We start from the raw sequence: 11,790 nt of genomic DNA, 5'->3' as shown, positions 1-11,790 counted from the left end.
TGTCAGGTCAAGGATGCTGGAATTCGTGTTTATATTCCAGGATGCATTCCTGATCTTCTTCGGGAAGTGACTTGTCCCCCAGACCAGTGCATCCACCGGGATCAGTGGATGTCCATGATGGCTGAAGTATCTATGTTGAAGAAAGGCAACCGAAGGAAGAGCTTTTTAGGTGATGCAACGATTTCTTGTGGTCGCTTTTTTACTTATTTGCGTCACACCAATATTCACAACACACAAAACAATAAGTTAGTTGGTAATCACAATAACGCAATCACCAGACAGTGCCGATGTGGCAATTTGTCAATAAGCAAACTGCGAATGACTCCATAGAGATATCACGATTTGATATGAGTGTAAAAGTTGCAAAATGTAACATTTTTTAAAGATTTGCATCGCACGATTATGCAGCGACATCTTTTGATCATTACTTTGAAACCTTTTTACTTCAAATCCCATCCTAGTGTTTCCAGGTTGAAACGTTGTATTCGTCCTCAGATTACACAACTTCAACTATCCACCTCGCAAATGTCAGTCACATTACTTCCAGCTTATAAACAAGTTTGTTCTTTTCAGATCGAGTCTTTAAGGTTTGCAACAAAACGAGGTCCACCAACGTCAGCATCACCAAAGGTTGGTTCAACTATTGTGGCTCCTCTGAGTAAAACAACATCATTCTACGTTATGTAAACGTAATTTTTATGAATTTCTTTTTTCCATAATTATTTGGGATTTTGCATTAGTTTGAAGAGAATAATTTTCTGCTCCCCTTGTCAGTACGCACCACGCCATTGTGATGTAACAGAAGCTAAATTGTTGCTCTGTTTTATTTGGTTGTGACTTCACAAAGTCGACTTTCATTTTCAAGCATGGCTTCTACTATGTGACGTTTGCTATTCATTCTCAGATCGGAAGAGAAGACAATGCGACATTGCAGGCGACGAAGCTCCCGCTAAAAGGTAAGGTTTTCTGTCGAGTCTTCTAAATTTGGTTGCACCACAGATTGATACGTTCTTGTGCGACGGAGTTGTATTATAGAAAGGTCCCACTCGTTGTGCTGGGTGGTAAGCTGAGGGCACACAAGAAGATGGTCCGCTGTTTGGGGCTTAGTGCCACAGATACATGCAACTGGGCCCTTGTTGTAGCCCCACTTTACCATTGCAGATTTAGTACAACCAACACCGGTTCGGAGTCGATTCAAGATTTTCCACTTTGCCCAGGGGCGTTTGCTCTTGGGGGAAGAGACTCTAATGATGGAACATTAATTTCCGCGTATGATGGGTCATTTTCGAATTGTTGTTTCCATTTCCTAAGCCTTGTTTCTTTTTTGTTAGAATAAGTGACTGATAGGTATTAAACCACATTTATTTCAATATGTACAAAACTTGCACCGATTCTGTCTCCAAAGCTGACAACTTTCATTTCTACATGAGTTGCTGTTGGGTATAAATTATTCCACTCGTTGTTGCTGCTTCTGGAATTTACACCTCAACAGATTAATCATGTTCGATCAGCTGTGACTTCCCATATGAACTCCCTCGATTTTCCTCTGTCTTATATTTTTACTAGTATTTCCTGCATGCTTTTCATTCCCGTAATTTTCATGATATTGTCAAAATATACCATTTTTGTCGTTCTTTTATTCGTTTGTCTTGTACCCTCCCAATCAACATACAAATTTCCAAGAAATGTTTTTTTTTTCCAAGAAATGACATGTTTTTATTTGATTGAAATATCTTAATTTTCTGAGGTTGATGTTGGTAATTAGACTCCAGTTGTCGTCCACGTCACAAGATTTAAATTAGTCACCGGTTATCTCATAGTTTTTGTTGTTTATTAATAATGCGGTTCTGTTGGTGCCTAAAATAAAACGCAGCATTGATGAAATTAATTCAAACAAGCGTTGCCTGCTCGCTTGGTGTAAATTCTGCATCACAAAGTTGCAATGACATCACTTGACTGTATCTAATGGAAAAGCTCATCAGAACTAATGCCATTGCTTGGCTGTATCTGATGAAAATGCTCATCAGAACTAATGCAATTGCTTGACTGTGTCTGATGAAAAGGCTCATCAGAACTAATGAAAATGCTTGAAAGTTATTAGATAGTGAAGGTTGCATCGGTTGGGAAATGTTGCCTGAACTGCCTCTTCATGAACAAGATGGTCATGAATTAACACTGAGCTATTTAAGTGAGTGGTGAAAAACAAAACCTTTGGCTTTAAGATGCTCAAGCGAGGCTGAGCGGTATAAGAATGATATTGCGCAAAGCGCAATTAACCATGTCACCTCCAGACAGCAAATCAGTCGCTTTTTGCGATGTAAAAATCGGCTAATTTGCTGTCTGGGCCCTTTCCCGGCCCTCCCCTCTTGTGTATTGGTCTGGCGGTTTAATGCATCCTAGCCTCCTGTTTGCTGCAGGTCCGTTGAGTTGTGGTCATATTTTGCAGGAGGAGTCTTCAGGGAGCTGCTGAACAAGTGGCACCTTTCTCCTTCAACGGTACGCCTTGGTTTCTTTTTAACAAATCTGTTCATAAGAGTTTGTGTTAAAACTAAAACCAGTTGAAGTTCATTCAAGCATCTAGTGGAAGATAATGGCTGACACAACCAATCGGAAGATTTGTCAAGTGATGAACAAAATTTATGTTTGTGATTCAACAAATTAGAGTTTTACGTTTAGGAACTCGAGTTATACGTTACAAGTTGAATTGCACTGCACACATTGAGTAGTTCCGGCATTCGTCTTCGATCTTATCATAACATCATGGCGGATGATTCAACATACCCCGGTATCTATCTCCCTTACATGTTTGCCTCAAATATCCATCACTGTTTTGTCAATTATTGTCATGTTTTAATGGTAATGATGTCACAGATAATGATGTCATTTCTTCAGGTGTACAACCTCCGTTGATCAACTTCGTCACGCAGCAATCCATGAACGCACGGGAGACTTCCTCCTGCGTTAGGTGGGTTCCTATTGATCCCATGTGGAAGTGGAACGCAAGTCCTTATTTAATGATAATATCTAAGACAACTTCGGATGTGAGCCAGATACATTCTTACGTGTTCATCTGAAGCGTTCATGTCAGGGTCGCGTTTGATACGACGAACTAGAGTCACATTCCTGCTAGCGGGGACAAACGCCAGGCCTACCTACTAAAGAAGGGATAAACCGATGATGGTGCACTAAAACAATATGGTGAACTAATATCACCTGTTTCGCTTTTTAAATATTTCTGTGGCCTCTTCCGACTTAAAGTGTAAGTTATAAATTACTTAAAGTACTTTTCGTGTAAGTTAGACGGCGTATAACAATCGCAACCATCAATCACTACAGCTCCTATGTGTATGTTGCTTTGCCAAGATACTGCGTCATTTCCATGTAAATAATTACGTCCTTTTGAATTGTGCTTCATTTGATTGACAGACATGGTTCAGGAAGCACTACCTGCTTTGGCGCGAAACCTCGAATAAAGCAACCTTTGAAGAAAACTCCGGTAAAACCCCGACTCGGTAGATTAGGGGTTCCTTACCCCGTCACCCCATCCAACGTCGACTTGACCACCCCGTCGTCATGCGTTCCAGGTAGCTTTCTTGTTGAGCAGGGTCGTGGTATTTGAAGGGTTTGATTGAAATGATAGAATGAAAGGTCATGAATTTTACTTTACTCCACTGTCCCAGTTTCGGTACCCGGTCATTTGGTCGACAGGACGTTTGGTCGACAGACATTTGGTCGACAGGACGTTTGGTCGACAGAACGTTAGGTCGACAGAACGATTTATTGTAGGGTTAGGGTTAGTTAACTAACCATAACCCTAATCTAACCCTGACCCTAACCCTAACCCAAAAATGAATCGTTCTGTCGACCTAACGTCCTGTCGACCAAATGTCTTGTCGACCAAACGTCCTGTCGACCAAATGTCTGTCGACCAAACGACCGTGCACCCCCAGTTTCAATGCTTCTTTTGTTACAAATTTCAGGCCCAACTTTTACCGCTGGAGTTGCCCGTTTACTCTCTGGTAAAGGTCTGTAGAAGCGGGAGCAAGTCTTTTAGGCGCAGACAGTTAGGCGCCGGTCAAATAGGTGCTCACACTGTGGCGTCTAGATATTTAGGTGCGGAGCACTGTGGCGCCCGTTCATTTAGGTGCTATCTCTAGTAAAGTCTGCAGATTGTATCAGCTTGGCAGGTAGGGCAATGCTTTTCACACAAAATCTTATATTGAACAGAAAAATATGCCATGGCTTCCGTTAGTGAAGCTGCTTAAACCGGCAATGCTTTTCACACAAAATGTTATATTGAACAGAAAAATATATTGTATTGTAATGCGCGTGTTCGGCATTTATTTGTTGTTAGTCCAAGTTTATCAATAAATTATTCAAGTTTCCGAACATGACTGGGTTCACTTTTAGTGAGTCAAATAATAACTACACTAAACATCAGTAAAAAATACACCATAGCCTATATTCAAGCGGGTGGTAGGCTTGAGTGAAGAGTAACTTAGTTTTCCGTCAAAACCCAGGCTAGGTTTAATAATGGAGCAAAGTCGCACCATTATGCTTGCAACGTGTAGCCAGGGTTCGTATTGCAAATAGAAATGTATTCATGTAGTAGAGCGTTGTCTCATACGAACTCGCCACACGACCAATCCATCCCGAGTAGAAGTAATTGCGAAAGATAACAGATTAAGTAAGGTTCCATCTGGCTGCAACCTGTGTTCAGGATGCATAGCAAATGTCCTGTGGAGATGTGCTAATATCAAGAGTAGTAGAGCGTTGTCTCGCACCTCATCTCCACACGCGCATTAACAAAACAATATATTTTTCTGTTCAATATAACCTTTTGTGTGAAAAGCATTGCCCTACCTGCCAAGCTGATACAATCTACAGACTTTACTAGGAATAGCACCTAAATGAACGGGCGCCACAGTGCTCCGCACCTAAATATCCAGACGCCACAGTAGGGTGGCTCTTAAAATTGAGTTTTTGAATTTTGCTTGGGACACCCTTTCAAATGGTGAGGTTGTCAGAAAAAATAACTCTTGCAAATTTTTTTTAAATTTGAAGTTGATTTAGAGGTGGCCCTCCCCCCCTAAAGTTCTGTGCCCTCCCTCGAAATACCAAATCTGCGTATCTCGAAAACCACTTGAGCTGGAGATACAGTTTTTGTGTTAAAAGATGCAGAAAACATGGTTTTCTATCTGCTTTCTGAACATTGAATGCATCTATCTTGAGTAGAAAAGCAGTTATTTAGAAAAAACGCACTTGACCAAATCTTGATTTTACAACCTTTTTTGTGACCACAAAACCGTCTACAAAATTTCGTTTTTTTGTCTTAATTTTTGCACCTTAGAGGGAACACTGGTAACGATATTCATTTCAAAATATAATTCTGGTCAGTACTGGAAGAAGCGATATTATCGACAATACTTTACATATTGCCTAGCGTATCGTGACAGGATGTCTGCGACCTACACCATCGGACAATTTCCCTGTCCTTGCAGGCAATCAACCAGCTGAGTTTCGTCGCAAAGAAGCCATCCTGTCTCTTTCTCGCCGCACTACGAACCCCAACCACTTGCTCCACTCAAGTCTCTACGAGTCTGTGAGTGAGCAATCGAGCATCCTCGGCAACTGAAATCGAGACACCCATTTGTATGTGACACACAACTCCTGATGAAAACCGCTGAAGACCAATCCATCAGCGCGGCTACCTGGGAGGACAACAAATGGAGCTCAGAGTGGAAGAAGAACTCCTCAAGACTCTAAAGTTGTATCTCCGACACCAGCCCCCATCCAACCGGAATGCATAATTTGCCAAGGAAGGCCTGGGTGCGGCTCAACCGCCTGCGTACCGGGCTAGCCTACTGGAGTCAGACTATTCCGCTCCAACATGCACAAATGGGGGATGGCTCCATCCGCAATCTGTGAGTGTGGCAAAGAGGAACAAACCACAGACCACACCATCTGTAACTGCGCCAAATGGTGTGCGTGGTCTGCTTGAACTGGATGACGAATCAATGGACGAATCAAAGGATTGCTGCTCGACACCTGCTCAAGCATCTAAACCGCATCGCCACTGCCCAAGAGTGGTAAAAGACAGAGCCCTTGACCCCTGGAGTAACAAAGAAAGTTTAAACGGAGAAGAATCGATAATATTGTTCTTGTTGGAATTTGGAAACAGTTTCCTGTGTTCAGTAACAACTTGCAAAAGAAACTGGTTGGTACTCATCTTCAGTTAAGATTTTGTTAAAATCCTGGATTAGACTTAGAGCAACTCCTCTCTCTGGTCTGTCATTCACTACTGAAAGTCCCTTCGCCATGTGTAAAGCTTGAATAAATGCACCATCTTCTGTCCAATGAGCAGGATCCTTTGAAAGTATAATTATTGCTTCATCTTCACCCAACAGCTGAAGAAGCCATTTTGAATTAGAGGTGCAATACTGTTCTAGACCCTTATTGCTAAGAAACGCATCTACTTTGATGCTTGGTCTCCTTGGTGGACGTTCTCCTGTTTCATCTAACATGGTTGCCACCATTAGCTTTTTATTTTCCACAGACAATCAAGAGTCAAACAAGGCTAGTCCAACCATCTCTTCGGACAGATACCATAAATGCAGACCAAGCTTTTTGCATAAATCGCCTCTTCGCGTCGCCATCCAACAAGTGCGATGCATAGCACCTGAAGCTTGAAAGCGAATTCCATGCTCAGGAGTTTCTCCAAGAATATGATAAAAAACGGGCATTTTAGCTATGCATGAATGCATAAAAGTTTAGGAATACTTATTTCGTTTATTGCTTTACCAGTTTTACTTTTGAATAGCTGAACTTTGTTTATTGAATAGCTTGGGCCACAATACTTGTTTAGCACTGTTTTGTGCTAGAATACCGAAAACATGTTTTTTCTAAATAACTGCTTTTCTACTCAAGATAGACGCAATCACTGTTCAGAAAGCAGATAGGAAATCATGCTTTCTGCATCTTTTGACACAAAAACCGTATCTCTAGCTCAAGCAGTTTTTGAGATATGCAGATTTGGTATTTTGGAGGAGGGCGCAAAACTTTAGGGGGGGAGGGCCACCTCTAAATCAATTTCAAATTCAAAAATTTTTTGCAGGAGTTATTTTTTCTGACAACCTCACCTTTTAAAAGGGTGTCCCACACAAAATTCAAATTTTTTTCATTTTTTGCCAAATAAGAGCCACCCTACGCCACAGTGTGCGCGCCTATCTGTCTGCGCCTAAAAGACGTGGACCCGTAGAAGCTACATATATTCAGGTTTTATTGATTTCAATTATTACGGAACCTGTGTTGTTGTATATTTGTAATCAACCTCCCTCATAGTTTAATGTTGTCATCATTGGGACGTAATATTTGGATCATTTTTATGTTTACAATTTGACAGCCCCATGTTCGGACATACCTAGTTATTGCTATAAGCAAACTTTCCATGTCCACCCAACTTGAATCGTACGACCGAGGAACTACAGTAGCCTACAGGACATACACGTGCGAAAGCGACAAAACTTTAATTCTTCAAACTTGACTTCCAAACTTTTTTGTTCTTGTGAGTTCGTGCACCATGTCACTGATCTTCGCGCCTATAGTCACGTCATAACACGTTTCAACAAAGACTAGCCTGACGTCAGCACTGGTGCGGTAAACTTCATAGATTGTGATTATTAGACAAGTATGTTTGTTTAAATAAAAGTAAGTGACTTAGCGAGGAACGAACATGTGTCTCTTGCTCTTGTCGGCGGTGTCTGGATTCTCTTGACTTACAACTTTATCTGCAGAGAAACAACGAAAGACATTTCTCAAGAAGCTAACCCGATCCTTCCTTTCTCCCTCTGTTCGAAGGAGCGCTCGAAAGAAGAAAGGTTCGTTTCAAATAGGTCGTGAAATCATTTTTATTGACATCAATTTCGTTTATAACAATGGAAACAATTACCATTGCCTACAGTAGATACGCGAAATTTCTTCACGTTGTCACTTGTTTTGAGCAAGATTTTTAATCAAAATTCTAATCGCATAATTTAAAGATAAGAAAGTGCATGCCAGAGTTTATACATTTTAAACTATTCTTGGTATACCAGAACGAAGAACAGCACAAGATGACGTCACATGGCATGACGAAACGAAACCTGGCGTCACTCTAGATGACGCAGCAACTAAAGTTGACGTACCACCAAGCAATGATCGGCTTCCTACTGCAGGCAAGCAGTAGCTTCATATTCAACATGTTGTCGTTAGTGCGCCCGCTATGTTTTGGTTTAATTTAGTAAATAGTTTTGAGTGCTTGGCAGGAATTGCCAAAGACCTTGCTTGAAGTGCGTACAATTTTTAAGTCTGTTTCTAAAAGCAGCGTTGTGTGTGCTGCTTCGGACGCCGGTGTCTGCCTGATGCCAGAGTTGAAAACGTCGCTATCTAATCAAATCTATTCATGCGTGACTTGCGTCTGGTTACGTCACAGATCCTTTACAAACTACCAACGCAGCCTGCGAACATCGAGGTGACGCATCATCGGAACTGCTTGATATGGAGCTCATTTCCAAACAAGGTGAGCGCGGTTATATCATACACAGGCTTACCACACGTCCCGTTTTAGGCGGGACAGTCCCGCTTTTCAACGTCTTGTCCCGGCGCCCCGATCGGTCAGCCAAGCGTCCCGCTTGGGCGTTCAGCCAGCCAGCATAATGCACGAACATTACCAATTAGCATGTTCTCGTTTCTGTCGTTGCTGTGTAACGTATCGGTAAAGAATACTTTGCAAAGAATACTTGAAATGTTTGAGGGATTGAAAAGTTACTTCAACTCCCAAGAAGGTTGTCCTACTCATCAAAAAATGCTTCGAAGAACCAACACAAGAGCTCTATTTGAAATTTGTTTATGGGCAGTTGAAATACTTCAACGAGACTATTCTGGATTCGTAGGATATCTGGATCTTTATGATGGTTCTTATAAAGATGTGCTTCCTCATCTTTGGATCGACCTAAACAAAGAAATATCCTGGGTGCGAGTGTGTGAGTCTGCGAAAAAGATCAACATGATGTTTGGGAAGCAGGTGATCAACAGCGACTCTCTTTTCGACGAACAAGTACCAGTGAAACGGCACATGTCTGAACGTTGTAACGAAGAGAGCTGGCAAAATGCGTCTTTGGAACAAAGTGGGTCGAGATGTTCAAAGAATTTGAAAAAAATGCATACGCGTTTCAAACTTTCAAAAGCTGGTAAAGTTCATATTTTGTTTACCCGGAACATCCGCGCTCGTAGAAAGAATTTTTTCCATCATGAAGAGCATGTGATCTGAGAGCAGAAGCAGGATGCTGGAGCAGAACGTTAAAGCCGTTATCACATGTAAAATCAATACTGATTGGTCCTGCTTTGACTTTTACGAGAATGTAAAATTGAACAATGTCTTTTTGAAGAAGGTGTTATCTACAAAAAAGTATGATTGGGCGAATAAGTACAGTAAATTCGCAAATGCTTGTACGCAGTGTTGGGTTAATTCAGTGCAATTGAGAGTTACTTATCGAATTGAAAACCGCAGGCTATTTTATTCTTCTTTCTTCCTTTTGCTTTACAGAAAAAATCTAAATTCGAATTATTTTGTATCGTTAACGTCAATTCCTTTCCATTTTTCGAACTGAAACCGATATTTAGACAGAGAATGTGCGCAGGAACTCTCGATGACAATACGATCAATGAAAACAGCCGGGATGGCTTTAACTGTAGGCCTATGTAATAATATCGGAAAATATAAAGTTAAAAAATCACAGCTAAGTGGTCTTGGTTTTTGGAGGCGTCCCGTTTTGAAGTCTCAAAAATATGGTAAGCCTAATCATACAGGGCACCCCAAAGTGTAGAAGACTCGACATAATTGGGAACGTTGCTAGATTTTTTAGACTCGTATTATATTAACATTTTCAAGTTATGATGTTCTCTCGCCAAGTTCATCTACTGTATTTGTTTGCTAAGTAAATACGCTTACCAAGATGACCACTGGAACTTAGTTTTTCAAGCTGGGTTTAATCATGTTCCCATAAGATAATAGATTTACTTCAAAACTTCTACCTTTCTTTTCCCGGCGAGTTTGTGTTACAACTCTGCTGTTACCTGTAGGCTTTCAACCCCCCTGTTCTATTATGTTGTTGCTAACCATGTATTCTATTTTATCCAGCATCTAGCGGGAAGGCGCCACTGAGTGTTGATATGAACAACTTGAGACCCGGAAGTTCCCACGTTTTCCGCATCGATGATTCCATCACTGTCTTTGATTTGAGCGATATTCCCAGTGAAAACGTTGCTACAATCCCGGATGTAGCTTCTGCAGTCCCGGATGTAGCTCCTACAATTTCGGAGGTACATTCTACGACCCCGGATATAGCTCTTCCAATCCTGGAAGATAACAATTCAAGCCTGGATACAAATCTTTTAATTTCCATCACTTCACCTTCTTCTTCAAACCATGATCTACATCGTCCGATAGTTAATTATTCAGTGTCTTCCGAAGAGGAAGATGGCAATGACAGAAAGATTAGTAATAAATCTTATGAAGACATTTTAGATGCTCGGTTGGAAAGTGCTAGCTTTGTTGTCGCTTCTCCAAACTGCTCGTTTTTTAAGAAAGGAGATTCTTTGTCAACGTCCGATGTGCAGGTGGAAGCAGCATTTTCATCTATTCCTCCAACTCCAAGACATGAAGATATTCTTTTGGAGTCTTCTGATCAAATCCTCAGTGAATGCAAATTGATCCTTCAAAAGATGCTCCAAGATGTGGCTTCATCAAGTCAAACTATTTTATCCTCTCCATCAAATCCTCAACAAAGTCGCAGTTCCACCTCTTACAGGAAGCCGACCCCTCCAGTGCGTAGCAGCAGCAAGGGGGTGGTGTTGAAAACCAGAAGCATCGTGAGAGAAATCCCGCGTGCCAACTTGCAAGAGCGGTGCATCGTGAAAATGTACAAATCAGCTGAGAACTTATCAAGCGGCGTTTCTGCCACCACTGCTGTGGCATCTCCTGTTAAGTCCATCTCACAACCGTCGCTCAATGAAAGATCCTTAGAGCGACTGCGGCAAGTCAATGCGGTTGAGAAGATCAAGCTTTTCGAAGACAAAAATACTTCCAGCCGACCTAGTACCCCGGTTAAGATGCCACCCATCCGTGCAGGGAAAGTTTCAGCTAACATCCAGCTCTTCAATCACATGTGTGAAGCCACCAGTGTGCGGAAGCTGTCTCCTCTTCCATGTCGTGAATCCGTAATCAGAAGTTCTTCCTTCAAGTTAGGCCCGCCTGGCCATCCAATGGCTAAAATGAATCCCCTTATTCCGGGCCGCACGACAGCAAGTGTCCGTTTAGTTGAAGCCTTCAAGTGCAGATCGACAGACACTGGTTCCATCCCTGCACAAAGTGGACGGGGGATGCCCCTTACAAAACCCCCGTTGCTGCCCCAGCAAAGCATGATTGACGATATGATCGTCGCTGCTGAGAGTGCAGGACCCCAGACCGCTCGTCACCGGAAGTCGAAGAGCCTTGATAGTTTATTGGATGAAGCTCAAGAATCCCAACTTGAGCTTTCAAACCAGGCAAGAAAAGCTGCCAGAACCAGGGAACAGACGCCATTTTACTTTAAGTCACACGGCACGAAAGTACCAGGCACACCATCCCACAAGCAACTGGCATTGCAAACGTTCAACATCGATCAAGACTATCTGGACAACTCCCCTGTTATAAGAGCCACCCCCAAACTTCCCCGATCGCGCTTCCCAATCGCCCCAATGCCACGCGACCGC

General features: G+C 42.0%; 1 protein-coding gene across 1 annotated transcript; it reads left to right on the top strand.

Annotated features, from left to right (window-relative positions):
- The first annotated feature begins 109 nt into the window (after window positions 1-109).
- Window positions 110-10,305, top strand: LOC145765163 (uncharacterized). Its single transcript, XM_082576939.1, has 9 exons — window positions 110-169; window positions 574-630; window positions 905-956; window positions 2,447-2,496; window positions 2,893-2,965; window positions 3,427-3,584; window positions 7,794-7,877; window positions 8,094-8,557; window positions 10,178-10,305. Exons 1-8 carry the CDS (start codon window positions 115-117, stop codon window positions 8,222-8,224), a joined length of 660 nt encoding a protein of 219 aa, XP_082433065.1. The 5' UTR covers window positions 110-114; the 3' UTR covers window positions 8,225-8,557; window positions 10,178-10,305.
- The last annotated feature ends 1,485 nt before the right edge of the window (window positions 10,306-11,790 follow it).

Source organism: Aplidium turbinatum, chromosome 2 (genome assembly GCF_918807975.1).
Source record: "Aplidium turbinatum chromosome 2, kaAplTurb1.1, whole genome shotgun sequence".
Lineage (NCBI taxonomy): Eukaryota > Metazoa > Chordata > Ascidiacea > Aplousobranchia > Polyclinidae > Aplidium > Aplidium turbinatum.
Note: the sequence above shows the minus strand (reverse complement) of the source record. Positions and strands in the feature narration are given on the sequence as shown.

Bases quoted from the DNA above. Each gene is read 5' to 3' on its own strand.
- LOC145765163 (XM_082576939.1), top strand. From the start codon at position 115: ATGATGGCTGAAGTATCTATGTTGAAGAAAGGCAACCGAAGGAAGAGC. The intron at 957-2,446 runs GTAAGGTTTTCT...CATATTTTGCAG, and splicing joins GACGAAGCTCCCGCTAAAAG to GAGGAGTCTTCAGGGAGCTG. The intron at 2,497-2,892 runs GTACGCCTTGGT...TCATTTCTTCAG, and splicing joins GGCACCTTTCTCCTTCAACG to GTGTACAACCTCCGTTGATC.